The following is a 27,012-nucleotide window of genomic DNA, read 5'->3' on the forward strand; positions in this document are numbered from 1 at the left end:
ACCTTACATAAAGTCAGCATATTTCCCCTTATAACAGAGCTGGATTTTCTTTAACTTCACAAACCCCTATTTCAGATCACTGTCACACCACACTCCTTTCACACAGATGCAGCTTTAAAATTTCCTTTCTCACAGATTAAACTCACCTTCAAACTCCCCTCAGACACCCCTTTAACTTCCACACTCTCCCCCAGAAATCAAAAATCACAGTCCCTCTCACTCTCACCAGTCACCCACAGCCAGTGTCTCCACTGTCTTCCCCGGCATTTATATCTTCCCTAAAGAAAACTTCAAATTATTCCTCTCCCTATCATAGATCACCACCATACGTCCTCTCACTTCCAGTGCTTTTCACCTTCTCTCTCAACCGCTTTTTCCCTTCTCCTCTGCTGACCAGCAAGCCGTTGCCAAGGCAACCAGGTCTCAGCTTGCTCAGCTGTTGTCCCATAGTGATGTCACTATAGAACCCTTACTTTTCCCTCTTGAGGAGCCCAGTTAATATTATTTTAACCCTTTAGGGTTACATTCACGCTGGCCAGGTAAAACAAATGTACGCAGTAAACATTTTTTTTATCACCCCACCAACTTACATTCCATCCCAATTCAACGTTTCACACCATAACATTTTTTTAACCATGCCACCATAGTGACATTTACAATTCAAGTAATGATACGGTTTTATAAGTTTTACATATAACTATTTTCTTCACCTCCTTTAGTTTTCCTGTAAGGCTATGCCCAGGCAATCCCCAGATCCTCCCTCAGAATCAATGCTCTCACCTGGGCCAGCAAATACTTTTTCCTCTTCTTAAAGTCATAATAGATCTTTTTATTCTGTTCTTTCATTCTCATCTCTATCTCACCTTCCCATGCCGTCCACTGAGATAATTTCACTTTGGTACAACTGCGTTCTCCCAACTTTTTCCATCTCACAATGCAAGAAGTAAAAACTGATGATCGTCTCTGGACAGTCTCAGACCACCTCTCTGAATAGTTTTCCTGGTAACTTTCCACTTTTCTCTTCTTCCCTTTTTTCTTTATTATAGTTGGTACTTTAGTTGTGGTTTTCCTTAAGTTATTCTTACATCTATGCCCATTCCCTTGCTGTTTCTTTTCTAATACTAAGGGCTGGTTCGGCATTAAATGGTCTTTCCATTTATCATCTTCTTTATTAACCATATCTTCTTTCAAATTTCCGGATTCTCCAGGCTTCTCATTCTTGAGGTTCCCCTCCTCTACAATGGCTATATTTTCTTCAATCCCATTCTTATCCATGGGATTTCTTCTGATGCATCCAATGGACCCAACTGTTCCATTATTGGCTCTTCCTGTGACTTCATCTCTTCCATTTTTAAATTCTCCTCCCAGAGACCAGGAGAACTTTCATGAAGCTGCTCTTCAGCAGAACAGTCTCCATTTTTTACTGCTGCTGCTTCTATCAATAGCTCTTCAGAAGACTCTTCTGATGACAATTCTGAAGTCTCTTCCTGCCTGGAAACTTGTATCACTTCTTCTCTCAATTGTGCTATTTGTTCCACAAGCATGTCATTGACTTTTGTTGACACAGTTCTCTCAACTAACTGTATCACATCTGTCTTTTCTTCTTCCTCCCCAGCAACTGTTAGATCACTCTCACTGTCCTCTTTTTCTTCTGTTCTTCTGCCAACTTATTCAACGATTCTTGTAACACATCCAATTTTTCTTCCATTTTAAATTGTTGCATCAATCTGTTGCACCTCCACAGTTCTATAAATCTGATACCACCATATTGGCTTGGGACTTGGGGAACACTCTCTTCCTGGATTAGGAACTGGACTTCTTCGTTGCTCAGGATTCGGGTTCTGCTCACGTTCTCTTCCTGGACCTGGACCTATTTGTCGCTCAGGATTCAGGTTTTGCTCATGCTACCTCCAGGCACTTTCAGTCCTTTGTCCTCTCCCATAGTGGAAGTCTTGTTCCTCTTTAAGCTCAACCATACAGTAACGCTGAACATGTCCTGTCTGACCACACCTGTAGCAGATTTTGGCCTGCTTCTTCCATTTGTCACAAGTAGGAGAGCGATCTTCTCTTTTCCTTGAAACATTCCTGATGACACCATTCACTTTTGTTCCTCTTCCAGAGTTCTTCTTGGTGCTCCTCCCTGTCCACTACTTCTCTGATGATGGCCTGTAACTTTGCAAACTGGCCTGCCATCACTGTACCTAGGAGAGAACTCTGATCTTCAGGAAAATTCAGGGATTCACCAGGGACCACCAAATTACAAGAGCACTCAAATCTTCCATTATACTTTGCAGGTTAGATCTCATTTTGGCTGGTGGACTAAGTGAGAAATCCTGCCCACACTATTACCTGGTGTGTGGAATCCGCAATCAAAACAGAATTCTTCCCCACAGTCAGAGGTCAACCCTCCCAAAATTGATTCTACATCAACCCTTTCAAATATGAATGAACAATTATCTTCACAATGATAAATGCTGAACCACAAGGTTTACAAGATAAATATCTCCTCAAAATTATATATGAGTGACCCACATTCAGTTTATTTTGATGAATAAAGTGAGGCCCTATCCTGCCGACTACGCCATTTTTGTAAGCCCCGCCCCCTCCTGAGCGTCAAACCTCCGGGAAAGTAAATCAGAGTGCCTTTTGTCTGTAGTTGGGCCAGGCGCTCTGAAGCTTTGTCAGGAGCAGGGTGAGGGATACAAAAAAACACTACTAAACTCCTTGCTCACCTTAGGAGGATGCATAAGGAAGTTAGACTCAATTTTTTTCCCAATTGAACTCAGTTCTCTCAAAACTTAAAAGAATCAAACCTACAACTTTGAAAGTTAATACTGTTTTTTTATTCTTATATTTTCAAACTGAGGTAAGTATTTAACTATGTAATGTATAGAGCAATTTTCCTTCACTTCTTTTAAGAACCACACATTTAACCTTTTTATTTATTTCCCCTTTACTCAGAATCTGTCAAGAATTTGATTCTTTGTGTAACCCTTTTCTTTCAGCTGCTTACTTCCAGGAGAGAACCTTCCTCAGTTCAGGTAAGTATTTTATTAACTCTCACTTTTGCTTTAAGCAAATTCAGATTCTCCGAGGACAAGCAGGCTGCTTGTTCTCACTGATGGGTGATGTCCACGGCAGCCCCCTCCAATCGGAAACTTCACTAGCAAAGGCCTTTGCCAGTCCTCGCGCGCCGATGTGCACCGCGCATGCACGGCCGTCTTCCCGCCCTGAACCAGCTCGTGTTCGTCAGTCTTCTTTTGTCCGCGCTCGGGACGGTCGTGTTTTCGCGCCGTTTCGTGCCCCTCTAGTTGACCTCGCGCTTCTTAGTGTTTTTCGAGACAAAAATATATATATCAAACATATAAACGGCGAGTGACCGACTCACTCGCAAATGCGCAGTAGAGACTTCCCTCTCTGTCCCGCCCCCGCGTCAATATGTGATGACGAGGGCAGGAAAGAGAGGGAAACTGCGCCGCCGAGGTTGATACCGCACCCGCCCACCCGAGGTCACCTCTACCGTTAACCCCCCCCCCCCCACACACACACACACACCCGGCCCGGGCCCTCTCTCCGCTACTAAACTTACACATCCATTCGCCGGAACGCAGCATGCACATCAGCTGAGCTGCCATCGGCCTTCCTTCCCTGCCTGTGTCCCGCCCTCGCTGACGTTACGTCACAGGAGGGCGGGACACAGGCAGAGAAGGAAGGGCTGACGGCAGCTCAGCTGATGTGCGTGCTGCGTTCCGGTGAATGGATGTGTAAGTTTAGTAGCGGACTAGAGAGAGAGGGCCCGGGCCGGGTGGAGGGATGGCGGCGACTCCGGGGGGGGGGGGGGGAACGGTAGCGGTGGCGACCTCGCAGGGGGGGGGGGGGAAGGAAGGAAAACCCCAATACCAGCCCATTTTTACGGGCTCAACTGCTAGTATATATATAGTTTTAGAACCGTTCTGGTTTTATTCTTCTCTTCTCGTACTTCCAGCTTTTTCCCCGCGTAAGTTTTCTTTCGCTTCGGGACCGGCTTTCTTTGGCCTCGTACGGGTTTTTTCTCCTTATTTTTTGGTGCCTTCCGTCATCATCGCGAATTTTGATTTCGCCGGCGTGATTTTTCCGCCCATGTCATTGAAGTCTTCCAGTGGCTTCAAGAAGTGCACCCAGTGCGCCCGGGTAATCTCGCTCACTGATAGGCACACGTCGTGTCTTCAGTGCCTCGGGGCTGGGCACCACCCGTAGGCCTGTAGTCTTTGTGCTCTTTTGAAAAAGCGGACTCAGGTAGCGAGATTAGCCCAGTGGAACGTGTTGTTCTCGGGCTCTTCGTCGACGTCAGCACAGGGTGCACCGAGTACATCGGCGTCGACAGCATCCAGACCATCAGTTTCGGCATCGATGGCATCGGCTGCATCGAAGCGCCGACCTCTTGCATCGTCGGTACCGAGGCATCGGACAGCTGCATCGACGTCGTTGGTACCGGGACCTCCGCTGCTGCTGATGTCGTCGGACGGTGGTGCTTCGTCGGTAGTGCAGGTGAGGGCTGTCCATTCCCTGCTGGTGGCAGTGAGCCTTCGGGTGGGTCTCCTCCTGCCCTGAGGGCTCCTGCGGTACAGCCCCCCCGAGATCGATCTTCTTCGGCCTCGGCCCTCGAGGAAGCGACGGTTGGATTCTACATCCTCCTCGTCGGTACCGGGAAGCTCCGGTGACATGCTTCATTTGAAAAAATCAAAGAAGCATCGACACCGGTCTTCTTCCCGCGTCGGTACCAAGAGCCCTGGGTCGCAGAGGGAGTCGGCACCCAGTAGGCATCGGCACCGAGAGGATCGCTCACCCTCTGTTCAGGAGGTGTCGATGCGCTCCAACTTGGACAACCCGGAACCGCCTCCACGCCCGGAACAGACTCTGACCTCAATGCCTGCATCGGCTTCCATGTCTTTCTCCACAGCCGCTCTGCACGAGAGTCTCGGGGCCGTTCTCCCAGAGATTCTGGGAGAGCTGTTGCGCCCTTCCCCTACGGTACCCGCGGTGCCTGCGCCACCGGTATCGTTGAGTGAGGCGCCGGCTGGCCCCTTGTCCGGGGTGAGGTCTCCGACATTGGTACCGCTTGCGGTACCGGCTGCGGCCGCCTCCCAGGAAGACTCCCCGACGACGTCAGTGGAGGGAGCTTCACCAGTGCTGGCGAGGGAGTCTACCTCTCGACGCTCCCACCGTGGCCGTGTTTCCACGAAGTCGAGTCGGGCACGGCTTCAGACACAGGTTCATGAACTTGTGTCTGATACCGATGGTGAGGCCTCGTGGGAGGAGGAGGAGGACATCAGATATTTCTCTGACGAGGAATCTGATGGCCTTCCTTCGGATCCCACTCCCTCCCCTGAAAGGCAGCTTTCTCCTCCCGAGAGTCTGTCTTTTGCGGCCTTTGTCCGGGAGATGTCTACGGCCATCCCCTTCCTGGTGGTTGTGGAGGATGAGCCCAGGGCTGAAATGTTTGAGCTCTTGGACTATCCTTCTCCACCTAAGGAAGCGTCCACAGTACCCATGCATCATGTCCTAAAAAAGACATTGCTGGCGAACTGGACCAAGCCTCTAAGTAATCTCCACATTCCCAAGAAGATCGAGTCCCAGTACCAGATCCATGGGGACCCAGAGCTGATGCGCACGCAGTTGCCTCACGACTCTGGTGTGGTGGATCTGGCCCTAAGGAAGGCTAAGAGTTCTAGGGAGCATGCTTCAGCGCCCCCGGTCAAAGACTCTAGAACCTTAGACTCCTTTGGGAAGAAGGCCTACCATTCTTCTATGCTCATGGCCAAGATCCAGTCCTACCAGCTCTACACGAGCATCCATATGCGGAACAATGTGCGGCAGTTGGCGGGCTTGGTGGACCAGCTCCCTCCTGAGCAAGCCAAGCCGTTTCAGGAGGTGGTCAGGCAGCTGAAGGCTTGTAGGAAATTCCTGGCCAGAGGGGTATATGATACCTTTGATGTTGCGTCCAGGGCCGCTTCTCAAGGTGTGGTGATGCGCAGACTCTCATGGCTGCGTGCCTCCGACCTGGAGAATAGGATCCAGCAGCGGATTGCGGACTCCCCTTGCCGTGCGGACATCATTTTTGGAGAGAAAGTCGAACTGGTGGTAGAACAGCTCCACCAGCGGGATACCGCTTTCGACAAGTTCTCCCGCCGGCAGCCTTCAGCATCTACCTCCTCAGGTAGACGTTTTTATGGGGGAAGGCTGTTCCCTACTCTTCTGGTAAGCGTAGGTACAATCCTCCTTCCCGACAGCCTGCGGCCCAGGCTAAGCCCCAGCGTGCTCGCTCTCGTCAGCAGCGTGCGCCTCAGCAAGGCCCCACGGCTCCCCAGCAGAAGCAGGGGACGAGCTTTTGACTGGCTCCAGCAGAGCACAGCCGACATCAACGTGTCCGTGCCGGGCGATCTGCCGGTCGGGGGGAGGTTGAAAGTTTTTCACCAAAGGTGGCCTCTTATAACCTCCGACCGTTGGGTTCTCCAAATAGTCCGGCAGGGATACACCCTCAATTTGGCCTCAAAGCCTCCAAATTGCCCACCAGGAGCTCAGTCCTACAGCTTCCAGCACAAGCAGGTACTTGCAGAGGAACTCTCCGCCCTTCTCAGCGCCAATGCGGTCGAGCCCGTGCCATCCAGGCAAGAAGGGTTGGGATTCTATTCCAGGTACTTCCTTGTGGAAAAGAAAACAGGGGGTATGCGTCCCATCCTAGACCTAAGGGCCCTGAACAAATATCTGGTCAAGGAAAAGTTCAGGATGCTTTCCCTGGGCACCCTTCTTCCCATGATTCAGGAAAACGATTGGCTATGCTCTCTGGACTTGAAGGACGCCTACACACACATCCCGATATTGCCAGCTCACAGGCAGTATCTGCGATTTCAACTGGGCACACGTCACTTCCAGTACTGTGTGCTACCCTTTGGGCTCGCCTCTGTGCCCAGGGTGTTCACGAAGTGCCTGGCTGTAGTAGCAGCAGCGCTTCGCAGGCTGGGAGTGCATGTGTTCCCTTATCTCGACGATTGGCTGGTGAAGAACACATCCGAGGCAGGAGCTCTGCAGTCCATGCAGATGACTATTCGACTCCTGGAGCTACTGGGGTTTGTGATAAATTACCCAAAGTCCCATCTTCTCCCAGTGCAGAGACTCGAATTCATAGGAGCTCTGCTGGATTCTCGGACGGCTCGTGCCTATCTTCCGGAGACAAGGGCCAACAATCTGCTGTCCCTCGTCTCCCGGGTACGAGCGTCCCAGCAGATCACAGCTCGGCAGATGTTGAGATTGCTTGGCCACATGGCCTCCACAGTCCATGTGACTCCCATGGCACGCCTTCACATGCGATCTGCTCAATGGACCCTAGCCTCCCAGTGGTTCCAGGCTGCTGGGGATCTAGAGGACGTGATCCACCTGTCCACGAGTTTTCTCAAATCCCTGCACTGGTGGACGATTTGGTCCAATTTGACTCTGGGACGCCCTTTCCAAATTCCTCAGCCACAAAAGATGCTGACTACGGATGCATCTCTCCTGGGGTGGGGAGCTCATGTCGATGGACTTCACACCCAAGGAAGCTGGTCCCTCCAGGAACGCGATCTGCAGATCAATCTCCTGGAGTTACGAGCGGTCTGGAACGCTCTGAAGGCTTTCAGAGATCGGCTGTCCCACCAAATTATCCAAATTCAGACAGACAACCAGGTTGCCATGTATTACATCAACAAGCAGGGGGGCACCGTATCTCGCCCCCTGTGTCAGGAAGCCGTCAGCATGTGGCTGTGGGCTCGCCATCACGGCATGTTGCTCCAAACCACATATCTGGCAGACGTAAACAACAGTCTGGCCGACAGGTTGAGCAGGATTATGCAACCTCACGAGTGGTCGCTCAACTCCAGAGTAGTGCGCCAGATCTTCCAGGTGTGGGGCACCCCCTTGGTAGATCTCTTTGCATCTCGAGCCAACCACAAGGTCCCTCAGTTCTGTTCCAGACTTCAGGCCCACGGCCGACTGGCATCGAATGCCTTCCTCCTGGATTGGGGGGAAGGACTGCTGTATGCTTATCCTCCCATACCTCTGGTGGGGAAGACTTTGTTGAAACTCAAGCAAGACCGAGGCACCATGATTCTGATTGCTCCTTTTTGGCCGCGTCAGATCTGGTTCCCTCTCCTTCTGGAGTTGTCCTCCAAAGAACCATGGAGATTGGAGTGTTTTCTGACCCTCATCACCCAGAACGAGGGGGCGCTTCTGCATCCCAACCTCCAGTCTCTGGCTCTCACGGCCTGGATGTTGAGAGCGTAGACTTTGCCTCCTTGGGTCTGTCGGAGGGTGTCTCCCGTGTCTTGCTTGCTTCCAGAAAAGATTCCACTAAGAGGAGTTGCTTCTTTTTATGGAGGAGGTTTGCCGTCTGGTGTGACAGCAAGGCCTTAGATCCTCGCTCTTGTCCTACACAGACCCTGCTTGAATACCTTCTGCACTTGTCTGAGTCTGGTCTCAAGACCAACTCTGTAAGGGTTCACCTTAGCGCAATCAGTGCATACCATTATCGTGTGGAAGGTAAGCCGATCTCAGGACAGCCTTTAGTTGTTCGCTTCATGAGAGGTTTGCTTTTGTCAAAGCCCCCCGTCAAACCTCCTACAGTGTCATGGGATCTCAATGTCGTTCTCGCCCAGCTGATGAAACCTCCTTTTGAGCCACTGAACTCCTGCCATCTGAAGTACTTGACCTGAAAGGTCATTTTCTTGGTGGCAGTTACTTCAGCTCGTAGAGTCAGTGAGCTTCAGGCCTGGTAGCCCAGGCCCCTTACACCAAATTTCATCACAACAGAGTAGTCCTCCGCACTCACCCTAAGTTCTTGCCGAAGGTAGTGTCGGAGTTCCATCTGAACCAGTCAATTGTCTTGCCAACATTCTTTCCCCGTCCTCATTCCTGCCCTGCTGAACGTCAGCTGCACACATTGGCCTTCTATCTGGAGCGGACACAGCCCAACAAACAGTCCGCCCAATTGTTTGTTTCTTTTGATCCCAACAGGAGGGGAGTGGCTGTGGGGAAACGCACCATTTCCAATTGGCTAGCAGATTGCATTTCCTTCACTTACGCCCAGGCTGGGCTGGCTCTTGAGGGTCATGTCACGGCTCATAATGTTAGAGCCATGGCAGCGTCAGTGGCCCACTTGAAGTCAGCCACTATTGAAGAGATTTGCAAAGCTGCGACGTGGCCATCTGTCCACACATTCACATCTCATTACTGCCTGCAGCAGGATACTCGACGCGACAGTCGGTTCGGGCAGTCAGTGCTTCAGAATCTGGTCGGGGTTTAGAATCCAACTCCACCCCCCTAGGCCCATTTATTATTCTGTTCCAGGCTACACTCTCAGTTAGTTGGATACGTTTTTAGGTCAATCTCAGTTATGTCCTCGCCGTTGCGAGGCCCAATTGACCATGTTTGTTGTTTTGAGTGAGCCTGGGGGCTAGGGATACCCCATCAGTGAGAACAAGCAGCCTGCTTGTCCTCGGAGAAAGCGAATGCTACATACCTGTAGAAGGTATTCTCCGAGGACAGCAGGCTGATTGTTCTCACAAACCCGCCCGCCTCCCCTTTGGAGTTGTGTCTTCCCTTGTCTTTGTCTTGCTACATACGGGACTGACGAACACGAGCCGGTTCGGGCGGGAAGACGGCCGTGCATGCGCGGTGCGCATCGGCGCGCGAGGACTAGCTAAGGCCTTTGCTAGTGAAGTTTCTGATTGGAGGGGGCTGCCGTGGACGTCACCCATCAGTGAGAACAATCAGCCTGCTGTCCTCGGAGAATACCTTCTACAGGTATGTAGCATTCGCTTTAACAAAGCTTTCCTTTAGGATTGGCACTTATCTGCAATTGCTCAATCTGTAGCCAATTAGAGCAGATTCTTTCTTGCGTGGGGGCCCTTGTAGAAATCTTTGGTGTAGGATGCTCCACAGGTTTCTTCTCCCTAAACCTCACTTATAAATAACACAAACTGGGAAGCAAAACCATAAACTCCCTATATTTATTCCAGCATAAACTCCTTCCTGGGTGATATGCAATTAGTGCATAATACTGTGGCCACATACACTAATTAAAACAAAATAAGTTAAAGGGATTTCTCTCTGCAAAACCTATTTCTCACTGTTGTGTCCTTATTCTAAAGTGCTGCAGCAGGCTCTGGCACTGCACTCAAGTACCTCACACAGTCACTCATTCCATAATCAGTTAGCACTCCAACATTCCATCCCACAGACCTTACATAAAGTCAGCACATTTCCCCTTATAACAGAGCTGGATTTTCTTTAACTTCACAAACCCTATTTCAGATCACTGTCACACCACACTCCTTTCACACAGACACAGCTTTAAAATTTCCTTTCTCACAGATTAAACTCACCTTCAAACTCCCCTCAGACACCCCTTTAACTTCCACACTCTCCCCCAGAAATCAAAAATCACAGTCCCTCTCACTCTCACCAGTCACCCACAGCCAGTGTCTCCACTGTCTTCCCCGGCATTTATATCTTCCCTAAAGAAATGATTTTAAATTATTCCTCTCCCTATCATAGATCACCACCATACGTCCTCTCACTTCCAGTGCTTTTCACCTTCTCTCTCAACCGCTTTTTCCCTTCTCCTCTGCTGACCAGCAAGCCGTTGCAAGGCAACCAGGTCTCAGCTTGCTCAGCTGTTGTCCCATAGTGATGTCACTATAGAACCCTTACTTTTCCCTCTTGAGGAGCCCAGTTAAGATTATTTTAACCCCTTAGGGTTATACTAAAATGACTGTCATTCAGTAATCAGCCTGTCATTCTTAAAAACAGCTTTTTAAAAATAAGCACAAGGTATCCTTTTGAAAGAGAAAAAGTATAAGAAAAAACCCCAAAATGTCTGTTTTCTTTCCTATGAGAAAAAAATAGTTAAGCTGCACATGAGCACATTCCTCCACAGCTGTAGGGGGCAGTGTCAGGGTTTTTAAAAATCATTTTCCATCATGTGACCCCCATCCAAGATGGTGGATAGTAGCGGAAACAGGAAGTGATGTGCTGTATACAGTAGCCACCATTTTGCAAAAGGGGAATGGCTATGATGTCACTTCCCATGATAACACCAAAAGGGGTGGAGTTTGTGTCAGGTCTATGTAAGAAAAGAGGTGGGGTTGGGGTATGAGTATGGAAATAAGTCAGGGAAAGGAGCATGGCTATGCAAAAAGGGCAGGGCTTGGATGGGATTAAGATGTTATATCTGGTGACATCATCAAAAGGGGACGGGGATTGGGTGGTGTAAGGGTGATGATGTCATCAGAGGGGGTGGGGAGTAGGCATGGCTTGAGTATGTCCTAGTTTCTGATTAGCTGAGAACCCAGAAGTGGGTGTGTCACCTGTCAAAATCAGTTAATTTTGACAAAAGGTATATACAAACAGTGCCAGCCACTATCCAAATATGCAGTATGCTCTATCCAGGCCCTATCTGTGAATTTTCAGCAGCATTGTATGGACACTGCCCCTGCACCATTTGGATAGAGTGTGGGTGTTTTGTCTAGCTCTGCATATTCAGCCACTATCTGCAGAGATATATGGATAAAGTTGGGAACACTGTTTCCTCTAAGCTGAACGGGAGTCCTCCAACTGCATTGCTACAGGTTGGAGGAGGTGCTTCAATATTGTGTTTTCCATTGCTAGGGACAGGCAGGGTCTCTGGAGTCCCGCAGAGCTTGCCTACCTCTCACTATTGAAAATGTGAGAGTGAAATAGCTTCTCCCACTGGCATGTCTATAGGTGAAGGACTCCCACTCAGCTTAGAAGGAACAGTGGTTTGGACAACCAAAAGGCTGCATAGCCCTCCAGATAGTGACTAAATATCACTGCTATCTGTATAACTGGTTATTCAGCACCGCCACCTCTGCAGACAGTGATGCTGAATATATGTGGACAATTTAAACACCACAGCTGGCATTTAAAACAAATTCTGAATGTGGCATTTGAACATAGACTCAATACAATATTTGGTGATCCATCCAGACTGCCCAATAAAGGGGGAAGAGCCGCACCTGCCACTCCATGCAGGTTACACTCCATCGTGATCATATACTGGCATCAAAAATAGGACAGTCACATAATCATGGAAGAGTGGTTTTATAATTTTGGCTGCAGCATAGTCACATTCATTGTCAATACTTTGCAAACTGACAACATTTTACTTGCTATCAACCTTAAGGTGTCTCATGGCTTTTGATATGAATGTGACACAAAAAAAACACACACTTGTTCTTGATCTGTCTCTGCTATTCTTGTGTCACAGACTGTAGAAGTCTGCCCAGCACTGGTCCTATTTCCCAATTGCTGAAGTTGCTGTCAAAGCCCACTGGAGCCCATCCAAATCCATCTTTCATAACAGAGACAGAGACCTTTCCTTCTAATCCTTTGACAATGTCGCTCACAAATATATTAAATAGAATCAGTCCCAGTACTGATCCCTGAGGCTCTCCACTACTCACCTTCCTTTCTTCTGAATAAACTCCATTCACCCCACCCTCTGTTATCTGTCAGTCAACCAGTTTTTAATCCAGTTCACCACCTTGTGTCCTAACTTCAGCCCACTCCGACCTATGAGAAACCATATCAAAATCTTTGTTGAACTCTAAGTAGATCTGCATCTAGCGCATGTCCTTTATGCTGTTCTCTGGGCTCTCAGTAAAATAAATTAATCATACTCATTTGGCACAATTTTTCTTTGGTAAAACCTATTGCCTTGGATCTTGCAACCCGTTAGATTCTAGGAAGTTCAGTACTCTTTCCTTCAGCAGCATCTCCATTAGTTTTCCAACCACCAAAGTGAGGCATACCGGCCTGTAGTTTCCCACTTCTTCCTTGTCCCCGCTTTAGTGAAGAAGTTCAAATGAACCTACATCAAAACTATAGCAGGGACAATATTTCAGGATAGAAATCCCTTCAGCAAAAAGATAGAAAATAACTCAGTAGCTATCCCTCTCAATACCAGTGGTCAGATCAAGGTCCATCAAGCCCAGCATCCTATCTCTGACAATGGCCGTTCAAGGTCACAAATACCTGGCAGATCCCAAAACGATTTGTTTCTCCTAGCTCATTTCCTGGCAGAACAATGGCTGTCCCAAATCTACCTCGCTAATAATATTTTATGGACTTTTCCTCCAGGAACTTGTCCAGTCCTCTTTTGAATCCTACTATGGAGGTTCCCTTGACTACGTCCTTTTTCAACAAATTCCACAACTTGATTATAAGCTATGTGAAAAAAATATTATCTACAATTTGATTTCAGTCTGCAGGTTGTGTAAAGTTTCATAGCGTGTCCTCTTGTTTTTGTTTTGTTTGAAAGGTTAGACAACTATTCCCTATTAAACGTTCCACCCCACTCATTATTTTATAAATATCCATTATATCCATTCTTAGTCATCTTTCCTTCAAGCTGAACAGACCTAACCTGTTAAGCCTTTCATAATAAGGGAGGTGTTCTATTTTCTTTTATCAATCTTGTCACCCTTCTCTGAACCTTTTCCAGTTGTGCTATATCCTTTTACAGATGGAGCACCTGGAATGGCACACAATACACAGTTCAAGCCATATATTTAGGCTTGTGATATAATATATGCCTTAATTTTTGTTATATATTTTTATTATATATAATTTTCTGTTATACTTTTGTTGTTCCTTCATTAAATATTGTCTTAAAGACTTCTACCATACAAAAGGCAGTGTTCTTATGTAACAACTTAGTAGCACACTTAACTTGGATAGATTACTTCCAAGGGGAATAGACTGTGAAAAAAAGAAACATAAAATTTATATGAAGACCAGTGACAATAGGAGAGTGGCAGCTAAAACCATTGAGTGCCCCATGACTCTGATAAACTGAGGTCTTCTAAACAAAAAATTAAGGCATATATATCACAAACCTAAATATATGGTTTGAAGTGTTGTTGCTTTGAATTTGTGCTAATCACTGGAGCTTTAACGTTGTTTATTGACACAATACACAGTGGCATTATCATTTTCCCAGTTTTGCTCTCCATCCCTTTTTGAATAATCCCTAACATTCTATTTGCTTTTTTAGCATCCACGGTACACTGTACTGAAAATTTCAACATATTGTCCATAATGATGGCTGAGCACATGGCTTCTGATACAAGCATAATGCATATTTTGCTTGCTGATGCAGTAAACAAATCATATGCAAATAGGACCTGCAAAGAACCTGTGCACTAAACAGGGAGAGCACACTGGACTCATGTACACAAGATTCTGCACTAAAGGCAGCTTGTGCTGTGCACATGTCTGAGCAGAAAACATATTATCACATAACTGTGCATGTACTGAAATGTTATGCTATGCTATGTGTAATGGCTTAGCTAGGATTGAATGGGCCCTGGGTGGAAAAATTGAGATGGGTTCCCCTATAACACCAACGCTCCCACGATAGTGGTGACTGGGGGGAGGGAGGATGGATGCACATTTCCCAAAGCTGACATATTACAATTAATAAATTCAGAAAAAATGCTTTTTTTTCCTACTTTTGCTCCAGGTGTCCCTTGCACTCTCTGTATTCCCTCTGCTCTCCCTCCCTTGGATCTGGCATCTCTTCACCCTCCCCTCACCCCCCAAACGCTCGCATGCATCTGTCTACCCGTGCCCCCCCGACAGGTTCTCCAAACACTGCGGTGGGTTGTGGCTGAGGCAGCGCAGAAAGCTGCTTTCTGTCTGGCGGGACTTTTCCTCTGCTGCGTCCTGCCTCTCTGCTGAAACTTCCTGTTGGCAGTGCGCAGCAGAGGAAAGGCTCCACCAGAGAGAGAGAGCAGTTTTCAGTGCTGCCTCAGCCATGACCCACATAAGTGTCTGAATATACTACTACTACTACTTAACATTTCTAGAGCGCTACTAGGGTTACGCAGCACTGTACAGTTTAACAAAGGACAGTCCCTGCTCGAAGGAGCTTACAATCTAATCAGTTGGGACCTGCATTAGCCCAAGATATTCATTGCCATTGAATGCTGATCACTACAGGCTGAATATTGACCAGTGTGAATTTTCTGTTAAGATGTCTGTTTACTTTATGGTTTTATTTATATGTAATGTATGCAAAATTGGTTTTAGTATGGTTGTTCTTATGCATCCAAATTCTAATTTAAAAACACACATTCACAGTGTCCCTCTACCCAATCTGGTTTTGTTCAAATCATTATGGCTTCTCTACTAAATTATCTTTACTCTGCCATTGAAAGGGTCAACAGTGTATTGCTGATTTCACTGGATCTCACAGCAACTTTTTTTCTGGTAGATCATGGCCTACTTCTTCACCAACTTTCTTTTTGTAGCATTTCCAGAAATGTGCTCAAGTGGTTCTCTTTTCTTTCCAACCGTTCTTTCAGGTCACTTGGCCTTCTTCTGTTTCTGACTTTTCCCCCCTCACACCAGGCCTTCCCCAAGGCTCAGTGCTTTCTCCTCTTTTCAATTTTTCTTGAGTCTTTAGATTCTTTTATCCAGTTTTACACTGTGAGATTCTATATATATGCTGATATCTTGCTGTTTTTCCTCAGAACTCTACTCCTAATTTATCTCCTCTACAAAAATGTTTAGAGACAATTGATTCCAGGCTCTCTTCTCATGAGTTAATCTTTAATCCCTCTAAAAAGATGGTCCTTTGTGTTTCTGGACACCTCTTGTGGCCTTCTGTCACACCCTCTCTAAGGGGTTCTCTATGAAGTATCTTGGTGTGTTTCTCAATTCTTAGTTGTCCTTTACAGCTCATATTTCCTCAACTGTCAAATCTTGATTCTTCTCACTACAGCTTACTTATTCTCTCCATCACTATTTAGATGACTCTCCTTGTGCTACATTGCTCCGTGCACTTGTCACATCCTGTCTTAACTACTGTAATATCATCCTCTCCGGACTCCTGCTATCTTCGTTAAAGAGAATACAAACAGTTCAAAGTACTGTTATTAGAATTCTGATTTGGGCCAATCGCTATGATCAGGTTTCCCCTGTTTTGGCACACCACCATTGGCTTCCTATCCAGCTTCACATCACATCCAACATAAGATCTTAACCATGGCCCATAAGGTTATTTATTTGGGTGCTCCTGCTTATGCTTCTTCTTTTATTACACTTTATGTCCCTTCCCGGACATGTCACTCATTCTAATCTAATCTTCTATCTATTCCACCTCTCTTTTGCTGCCATCTCAAATCTACAAGACACTCGGCATTCTTCTGCCAAGCTCAGTCCCTCTGGAATGCATTACCTCCCGCCATCAGAACTGAGCAATCAGATGACGAAATTCTTATACTATCTTACGCAGATGATATATTTCTTCTGGTATTGCTTTGTCTAGTTTGGATAGTACTTTAAATTATATCAAATATTACATCTCTTTGATTGACAATTGGGCTATGAATCATCTTTTAAAGTTGAATAAACAGAAAATAAAGGTACTTTGGTTCGGAGATGTAGTTAAATTGCCAAATATGATAGTTACATTGGCCCCGATATTGAGACAGCAGGAGTTAGACCGGCTAACTCCCGCTGTCACCAATGAACCCGGAAATTCAATGTTGGGGCCGTATGCGGCCACCAGCATTGAATTTCCAGGGTTTTTTTTAAAGCGCTGCAAATATAGCTGGTTTAGCCAATATTCATCAGCTGACCAGCTAAGTTCTAGCAGCCAAAGATAGACCTACTATTTATGTGGGTCTGTCTGACCACTACACTTAACCAGTCAGACACTGAAAATCAGCGGTAACCAGCGTGAAGGTATTTAACCATCCAGGTGCTGTTTCTGGCTGGTTAAATACCTTTGAATATCGGGCGGATTGTCTTCAGGTGAGGAGTTAAATATTGAGGATTATTCCAGAGTGCTAGGAGTTATCGTAGATTCTTTTTTAATATTCAACAACTAGGGGCAATAAGATCTTCATTAGTGAAGGAAGACTTTAGAACTGTTGCTCAAGCAGTCCTGCTCCCTCACTTTATTCTCATATTTCGACAAAGCAGTTAAAACATTTACAATTGATGCAAAACACAGCTATCAGATTAATTAGTGGTACTGGGCGCTTTGATAGTGTGGCTCTTATTTTTTGAGATTTTTATTGGCTAATGATATGTAAATGTATATCCTTTAATATTTAAATCAATTTTGGGGTTGTTGGTGAGTCCATTTGTAGATAGAAAGGCTTCTTGAGAACTCTGAGGTTAGTTTTTTCTTCTTTAAAAAAAAATATTCGATTTAAATCTGTTTTTGAGGCCTCTTTTATTTTTATTGGGGCCAGAATATGGAACAAATTACTTTTGGAATTGAAGCTTGTGCCTTCTTACTTTTCTTTTAGGAAAGAATTAAAAGCTTGTGCCTTCTTACTTTTCTTTTAGGAAAGAATTAAAAACCTATCTATTTGAACAATAATTTTATTTAGTTAATATGTTATGTTGTTAGATTTTTATTTGCTCCTTATTATTGGAGTCTCTTCCATTAATGCAAACCGCTTTGAATCCTTTTTGGAAAAATAGTGGTATAGAAAACTCTGGTAGTACAGTATAGTATAGTATTTGCTTCATGCTAGTATTGTACACAGCTTTGGTTTTCTTTTTAAGAAAGGCGGTACATCAAGCCTCTGTGTAAACATTAAACATTTTAAATATACTCTAGGTATCCCTTCAGCCAACAGCTAGTCTGTGTAACAACCTGTCAATGAAACACAAATAGTTAAAATTGAAAATGCCAACAATGCCATCTGAGAAGATCTTAATTGTTTCAGTGGGCCTTATGGTTTTTATCTGTTATTGTATTCTGTGTTTCAATGTTTCATGTTCTAGAAGTTAAGAATGAATTGTATTTTTTTCAGATATAAAAAAATTTTACAACATTATGTCAGTAGCCAGTCAGAAATCTGTAATTGTTAAGCAGAGTGCTTGTGATAAATTTGAACTGGCTGCTGGTGAACGTGCTGACGATAAAGGTATTGTACAACATTTCTTACGTATTAAATTCATGTTTTTTAAAAATTGTCAATAATGCCTTTGCTGAGTATACCTCTGTGTAATTAACCATTCAGATTAGTTTATTACAGCAGATATAAGAATTCATCTTGTTTGCCTGGGAAACATCAGGATGTGTTATTTTAAGTATGTTTAGGACTGTTTTGTGAGGTTAAGACTGGGACCAGCACCCTGAGAGGCTGAAACAAAACTGCAAATCCAGTCACTTAGCACTCTTCTTTCATCCAATAAGTCAATCCAGGACAACATTGCAGTTCTGAGTCCAATAGTTTATTTAAACTTGAATGATTTTGGGAAAAAATGGAACTTCTCAGAGTTAACTACGTACAGTCATAAGTGCATAAGTATTGCCATACTGGGACAGATCACAGGTCCATCAAGCCCAGCATCCTGTTTCCAACAGTGGCCAATCCAGGTCACAAATACCTGGCAAGATCCCAAAACAGTACAATACATTTTATGCTGCTCATCCTAGAAATACACACAAAAAGTTGGCAACGTTCCACCACTATATCTTGAATGGTACACAACAACTTATAGGTGGCGCAAAAAATGCCACCATTTTTCACGCCACCTATAAGTTGTTGTATACCATCCTAGAAATAGGCAGTGGATTTTCTCCAAGTCCATTTTAATAATGGTCTATGGACTTTCCTTTACGAAGCCGTCCAAACCTTTTTTAAACCCCGCTAAGCTAACTGCCTTTATCACATTCTCTGGCAACGAATTCCAGAGTTTAATTACATGTTGAGTGAAGAAACATTTTCTCCGATTTGTTTTAAATTTACTACTTTATAGCTTCATCACATGCCTCCTAGTCCTAGTATTTTTGGAAAGAGTAAACAGATACTTCACGTCTACCTGTTCCACTCCACTCATTATTTTATAGACCTCTATCATATTTATTTATTTATTTATTTATTGCATTTGTATCCCACATTATCCCACCTGTTTGCAGGCTCAATGTGGCTTATATAGTTTTGTTAACATTGTCATTGCAAGGTGACATATACATTTAATGTTGTGCAGAGGTTAGATGAGGGTAAAAGAAGAAGGAGAGGAGTGATTTAAGTAGCTATAGTAGATGAGTTATCCCCTCAGCTATCTTATCTCCAAGCTGAAGAGCCCTAGCCACTTTAGCCTTTCCTCATAGAGAATAAGTCCAAGCCTAGTCCCCTTGCAGCAGTGGTACAATGGCTAGGGAGCTGAAGCCAAAAACCAGGCTACCCCCACTGGGCTTGCTATTTGTATCAATACAGTTTCCCTCCAAAGGCTCTGTCCTCCTACTACTGTCAATTAGGCAGAAGAAACAGCCCTCTGATTTTCAAGCTGTAAGAACGTAGCAAAATAAAATTTAGTAAGTCCAATTACTAGTCGAGGCACTAGAAGTCTCAGCTGAGCTATTTCTAGCAAGAAGAATCTAAGTGCCCACTTGCCTTATAATTGGCCGCTGTAGGTTCCATTCCATGCTAATTTGCTAGTAGAGCAGCACAAGTTAGATCCAGTGCACTAGGTAACAGAGCCTTACTTGCAATATGCAAAGGGCTTAATCACTGCCTTACCCACTCTGCACCCAAGCAGTCATTCATAATAGGGAGGATTCTGTTTTCAAGTATCCCCTTCCTGCAAGTCTCCTGCCATCTTCTATAAAATAATCCACCCAAGGCCAAGAATAGAAGCATCCAGCAGAATTGCCCGGAGCTGCATTGCCACAAGGAACATGTCCTTGGCCCAGAGCCAAACGCTTTTAAGGGTCAGATTAAAGTGGTGCATGTCTTCAGCTGGTGGTGTTGGAAGTAGAAAGAGAGAATCTTTGTGCAGCATGTGAACTGGTTCACATTCACAGTCTCTGTGGTGGCCCCAGCCCCTCATGCTCCCCCTTCTGCCAACCAGGGGCATAGCAACAGGTGAGCCTGGATGGATCCAGAACCACCCACTTTTGCCCAAGGCCCACCCAGAAGTGGTACACCCTAGCCACCCACATTCCAGCATCCCTTGCTGCTTTCCTTCCTACAGATCAGGGATCACTGCCTCTCCCTTCTCTCCCCCCCACCACCACTGCCATAGTGCTTGCAGCTTACATTTTCGGGCTGTCGCTGGCAGTGTTTCACACATGCAGTTCAGGACCTTCCCTCTGCTGCATCCAGACCTTGCATAAACAGGAAGTTGCATCAGAGAGGACTGGATGCAACAGAGGGAAGGCTCTGAAGTGCTTTTGTGAATTGCTGCCACTGCCAGCGACAGCCTGAAAATATAAGCTGCAAGCACTGTGGCAGCAGTGATCAGTGGGTGGGTGAGGGGAGAAGGAAAAGGTAATGATACTGGACTGTGGGAGTGAAGGCAGTGAGGGATGTTGTATTGGGGGTGGCTGGATTGGAGTAAGGAAGAGAAGTGCTATACTTTTTTTGGGGGGGGAGGGGGCTGGAAGGAAGGGAGAGGTGTGTTGGACTTGTGGGAGGAGGAGGAGAAGGAGGAAGAGGACTGGAAGGAAAACAGAGGTGTGCTGGACGTAGGAGGAGGAGGAGGGCGGGAGGGAAGGGAGAGGTATGCTGGAGGGAAAACAGAGGTGTGCTGGACTTGTGGGATGAAGAGGAGTGTGGGGTGTACACAGATATCAACCTTGTGGAGGGTTATGGGGAGAACTTGACACAGTATAAATGATAAAAGAATGGGTCTCTAGCAATACCAGCATTAGTAAGTGAAATGTCAGAAGCATATGTGTTCCCTTTTATCTTTAGCTCCAAGCTCACAATGCCGAAATATCAAAAGAACTAACTCCACAACCCAGTATTATTAAAAATAGGGTGCTTATTTATATAAAATAGCAGCAAAGATCATGTGCAAAGAAGACAAAAATAAAGACACAGGAAGTCATTTCATAGAAACTGCTCAGAGTAAATGCACATTATTCTAGACGGAGTTCTAATCCAGTCAAGCTACTCTATCCCCACACAGCACTACAAAAAAGCACATGGCACATTCAACTTGATGCAGACTTCTAGCAGGTGGCAATGTGTTCCTCAGATGGTCAGTCAGATGCGGTGCAAGTCTGCTCCTCATATGGAATGTCAACCCAACAGCCCTTTGCCTCAGATGAGCCCCCTTTTATAACAAAATCATGGGTTGCATGCTGAAGTCTTGGAGGCCGCCCTTGTTAGTCTCGGTGGCCATTTTGAAGAGCGATCCAACAGCGGGGGAGAGTCAGCGCTGGCAGCGGGCAAGAAAGACTGGGGATCTTTCCTGCCTGCCCCGAAGCATCCACTGGACAACCTCAGTGGCTGGAGGGGGGCAGGGGAGAGAAGGGACTTGCTGGACATGGGTGGCAGGGGAGAGAAAGGAGTCGCTGGACATGGGTAGCTGGAGGAGGGGGGCAGGGGAGAGAGGAGAGTCGCTGGGCATGGGTAGCTGGAGGAGGGGGGCAGGGGAGAAAGGAGAGTCGCTGGGCATGGGTGGATGGAGGGGGGGCAGGGGAGAGAGGAGGGTTGCTGGACATGGGTAGGTGGATGGAGGGGAGGGTAGGGGAGAGAGAAGAAATGCTGGACATGGATGGAGGGGAGGGAAGAGTGAGGAAGGAGATGATATGAAGGAAAAGGAAGAGAGGAGAAAAACTGCACATGGATGAAAATAGGCAGCAGCTGAGGATCACAAATGAAGAGGAAATGAAAGAAATAAATGGAAAGGAAGCCCTGGAAACGGAGTTAAGAGGACAGATAGCAGCAGAATCGGATATTGGGCCAGCATGATCAGAAAAACAAAGTCACCAGCCAACAAAGGTAGAAAAAATCATTTTATTTTCATTATAGCATTTGGAATATGTTCACTTTGAGAATCAGGTGCTCAACATTAAAAGTTTATATTTATTTACTTATTTATGGCATTTTATCGCACATTAAACATGAATTCGATTGGAACCTGGGATCATTTAATTTTTTTCCCTGGAGTAATGCATTGCCCCCCCCCCCCAGGCTCTCTCCCTGGCTATAGCCATCTCTGCAATTTGGGGGGGTGCAGAAGGGGGACCGGGGAGAGAGCCTGTTAAACATTTACCAGCACACCACTGACTTTAGTGATCTTTAATGTCCACAGCATGGGCTGCTGGCGATGTATAGTTGTCTGTCCATAGAATCCATGGGAAAGTTCAATGGATGCAGTCCTTACCATGCTGGGCATTACACTTAAAACTTGCAAGCAGGAATAAACAACGCTATAACAAAAGTTGAGTGTGGCATACAACACACTTCTTTGAGTGAATTAGAAAGTCCATGCCACAGTAACTATAGACATTCATGCTTATAAGTCTCTGACAATGAATGCAGCTTAGTTCATCAACAAAAAGTATACTACATGAAATAATATTGCAATAAATACACAAAAAGAACTGTATAATGTCTGTCATAAATCAGTGCAACAAAATATCGATAGTATATAAATATTGCAAGCATAGCCATCAACGATATGTCAGCATAGGAAAAACCTATTCATGGAAAAAAACCTACAGAGATTTTGCACTAAAATTACAGTAAACATCATCGGAATGTAGTAACTTAACCTAATATGTATTATGACAATGGAAATAATATGAAAGCAGTATATAAAATAGTAATATTTGGTCTAACTTATAAGATATAGATAAAACTGCACTATACTAGGTGTGCATGTACTACTAGTAAAACCATTAAAAATGGAGAAAACCTTATCGCTTATCATATCGAATAACAACAATATACTAGCCAAGCACAAACTTAAGATAAATGTTTCACTCAGAATATATATATACAGTATATATATATATATATATATATATATATATATATATATATTCATTCATTCATTTCATTCATGACATTTATACCCCACATTAGCCCGAAATAGACTCAAGTTCAATGTGGCTTACAAACAAACAATAAAGTGAATAAAACACAATAATGTACAGAATATATACATATCATTGTCAGTAAAATCACAAAATGCAATGAAGCAATCCGTATATAATTCTGAAACAAGTATTGGTACCATTACAGTATGATATGAAAACACTCAGATATAATGAAAGTAAATTACCTTTCTATTATCTAATACTGACTGCATATATGTGACCTAATTTAACACAAAAAATGTATTTAGGAAAACCTAAATGTAATTATGAGAGGTAAAAACATATGTGTGAATAAAAGTTTGTATAACCTAAGAAAAACAGGTGTAGAAATGTATATCTGCCTAAACTAAACCTGTTATGATAATAGGTATGAGTAATGTAGACAGGAAACCAGTACCTTATGACCTCCTTTGTTTAGGAGGTATGTACACAAACGCACTGTGAATCAAATGTACACATTAACAAACCACTTCATGTGTATTTGCTGAAATGAGAGGAAAAACTTCATACTGCTGTGGCTCAACTCAGTTGCTTAAACCGGAAATATTAGCAAAGACTGTGAAAATCTGTAAAACAATCTCTGAGTCCACAGTGAAAAGTAATCATAGGCACAAAAACTCTCACTTTTTCACTGTGGGCTCAGAGATTGTTTTACAGATTTTCACAGTCTTGGTTGCTTAAATCGGAAATATTAACGAAGATTGTGAAAATCTGTAAAAAAAAATCTCTGAGCCCACAGTGAAAAAGTGAGAGGTTTTTGTGCCTATGATTACTTTTTCACTGTGGGCTCAGAGATTTTTTTTTACAGATTTTCACAATCTTCGTTAATATTTCCGATTTAAGCAACCAAGACTGTGAAAATCTGTAAAACAATCTCTGAGCCCACAGTGAAAAGTAATCATAGGCACAAAAACTCTCACTTTTTCACTGTGGGCTCAGAGATTGTTTTTTACAGATTTTCACAATCTTCGTTAATATTTCCGATTTAAGCAACCAAGACTGTGAAAATCTGTAAAACAATCTCTGAGCCCACAGTGAAAAGTAATCATAGGCACAAAAACTCTCACTTTTTCACTGTGGGCTCAGAGATTGTTTTACAGATTTTCACAGTCTTGGTTGCTTAAATCGGAAATATTAACGAAGATTGTGAAAATCTGTAAAAAAAAATCTCTGAGCCCACAGTGAAAAAGTGAGAGGTTTTTGTGCCTATGATTACTTTTTCACTGTGGGCTCAGAGATTTTTTTTTTTACAGATTTTCACAGTCTTTGTTAATATTTCCAGTTTAAGCAACCGAGTTGAGCCACGTCAGTATGAGGTTTTTCCTCTCATTTCAGCAAATACACATTAAGTGGTTTGTTAATGTGTACATTTGATTCACAGTGTGTTTGGTTACATAACTGAATAGTGAATCTGATCCATTGTGGTTACACCTAGGAGGTATGTACATACATATTTAGGAAAACAAATTTGAAATGCATTTATATAACTTTAAAATTGGATTGGAATTTAAATTTCAAAAAAGTGCACCACAGTTTTTTAAGCATAAGCATTTTATGTTAGCACTTTTGAGCCTTAAGTTACAAAAATAGTCATGATCTGATTTGTTCGCTGGCAAAATCATAAAACCAAAAATAATGCACAAGGCCAAAGATAATATAGCCATTGGCAAAAAGCAAAAATATTGAACCATGGTTTATTTCTTTGCTATAGCAGATCAAAAGCCAGTGACCACATACATGGCAAAATGACATTAAAATGGTAAAAGGGGGTGCCCCTTGGCATAAATAACTTTGTGTCCGTGCCAGGACTCCTGGGCACAAGCCCTACCTTTAAAGAAAGGTTTCAAAAATTGTTTTTATTTATTTTGCAATGACCTGGACAGTGTAAACTTAAAAAACACACACACACACACACACACATGAGAAAAAAAACAATACTAACTTTAAAATAATAGCACTAACAGTGTTTACTGGGCATTAATTGGTTACCCCTGGAACCACCCAAAGGTTACCCCTGGGACCACCCAGAGGTTAGTGTTGGATATGATACTCTTTCACATTAAAAGGAGTTAGTAAATTAGCAATCTAAACTTTTTCATTACCCCCCCCCCCCCCTTGTGACTTTTCTATCCAGGAGCATAGGCCCTGCGTTAACCCGGGTGCACCCCGTGCATACATATTTAAAAAAAAACTTTTCCCTCCACATCATCATCTCTCCCCTCCCCCCACCTGGCATCTTCCCCTCTCTTCCCCCACTCTGCCCGGCATCTGCCTATCTCTCTCTGAAACCTCGCCCTCCCTGGTGTACCTCTAAGCTGTCACCGGCAGCAATTCCTGTAAGCAACCTGCACCGGTCCTGCAGACTTCCTTCTACCGTGTCCCTGCGGTGCTGCCAGTGAAGAAACAGGAAGTGACATCATTGAGGGTGGGACACGGTAGAGGGAAGCCTACAGGGTTGGCGCACGTCGCCTAAAGGAATTGTTGCAGACAACGCTCAAAGGTAGACAGGGGAGGGCAGAGAGAGATGGATAGCTGCTGTGAGAGAGAGAGGCCTGCCAATGAGGTGCTTTGGGGGCCACAAAACTGGGTGGGCCTGAGGCAAGAATGGGTGGGCCTGTGCCCCCCCAGCCCACCCTTAGCTACACCACTGTGTCTATCCTTCTCCTAGGCCTGGAGAGACAGAATCGAAGGTCTAGCAGACAGAGCAACAGGGATGAGGTCCACTCTCCTAAAATTGAAAGTCAGTTAGTTTAGCTAGAAAGATCTTTGACAACTCATCATCCCAGCCAATTTCTTAGGAGTTCACTTGGAAAATATAAATACAAACAGTTTATTCATCAGAACCAGAGTTTCCCTCATTTTCCTCCTCACTTAGGATGGCAGTAAGCTTCCTAGGGTGACATGACCTGAGCTGATTAATATGGACCCACTTTAGCGTACTTTCCTCATCACTGGCCTTCCTAATGCAGAGTTGATAGGCAACAGGGAATGCCTTAACAACTTGGTAGGGGCCCTTCCAGTTAAGTAGAAATTTACAACTCTTGGCCCTGTCCCTTTCAAAATTATAATAGAAGACCTTATCACCAACTTGATATTCTTTGTCAGTAGCTTTTAGATCATAATAGGTTTTCTGCCCTCTGACAGCTTTGTTCAGGTTTCTCTGTGCAAAGGAATATGCTGCCTGCAAGACTTGGTGTAAATGGGTGATATATTCATGTGCGGTGGTGACACTAGTGAGATTGACATCCTGGGTTCTGTACAGTAGGTGGATGGGCAGAGTCATTTCCCTACCTGTCATCATCTCAAATAGTGACAGTCCCATGGAACGGTAAGGTGTGGACCTGATAGCCATTCCCTTTAGTGTCCAATGTTCCCATCAATCAGTTCCCATATGGCTTATTACGGGAACATTGGACACTAAAGGATTAACACCAAGGGTAACTTCATATTCCAGCCTCTGCCAGACAGGAAACATACTTTTTAAGTATGCTAATATGGTTTTGTTTAATCGTTCCACCTGACCTGAGGACTGAGGATGATAAGCAATTCTCGACACCTAGAATTTTCCACATGTGCTGAATTACCTTACCTGTGAAATGAGGTCCCTAATCGGAGTCTACCCAGATTAGTAGACCTCATCGACTAAACACATGTTTGATGAGAAGAGTAGCTGTCATTTCAGCAGTGCAGTTGGGAGCTAGTAAATACTGAAGCCACTTGGTAAATGTACACATGACACTCGGGGTCTGAGATGTAGGCATAGAACCTCCCAATGGCTGGGTCTCCATGTGTTATTCTTCTTCAGAATGGGCCATATGGGTGAATTATAGCGGCCGTTGCACTGTCAGATGTTGTCTCATGCTTCTAGGATGTTCAGAATCTCTTGTACAGACTCATAAGATGTCAGTGGAATCTTATACTGGCACACAAAGACAGGTTTACTGTTGGGCTCAGTTGGGTTGTGAGTGACATGGAGGTTGATCAACTTACAATCATATGAGTCAACTACGAAGAGGTCCTGATATTTGTAAATTAAGTTCTTGAGCTCTGTCACTCCTCTTTTGATATACAGGCATCAGCCTGGATGGCCTGTTCCTTTACCAAACTCATGAACC

The 27,012-nt window shown here is 44.7% G+C and overlaps 1 protein-coding gene across 4 annotated transcripts in view; it reads left to right on the forward strand.

Annotated features, from left to right (window-relative positions):
- Positions 1–27,012, forward strand: part of LOC115463361 — a 209,087-nt gene that overhangs the window by 139,749 nt on the left and 42,326 nt on the right. For 3 of the 4 annotated variants that reach the window (XM_030193785.1, XM_030193784.1, XM_030193786.1), the window contains 2 exons: positions 3,006–3,041; positions 17,868–17,981. In XM_030193785.1, the coding sequence (XP_030049645.1) occupies positions 3,006–3,041; positions 17,868–17,981 (150 nt within the window). The remainder of the gene's footprint in view (positions 1–3,005; positions 3,042–17,867; positions 17,982–27,012) is intronic. The other variant, XM_030193787.1, reaches the window with a different exon arrangement.

Source organism: Microcaecilia unicolor, chromosome 2 (assembly GCF_901765095.1).
Source record: "Microcaecilia unicolor chromosome 2, aMicUni1.1, whole genome shotgun sequence".
Taxonomy (NCBI): domain Eukaryota; kingdom Metazoa; phylum Chordata; class Amphibia; order Gymnophiona; family Siphonopidae; genus Microcaecilia; species Microcaecilia unicolor.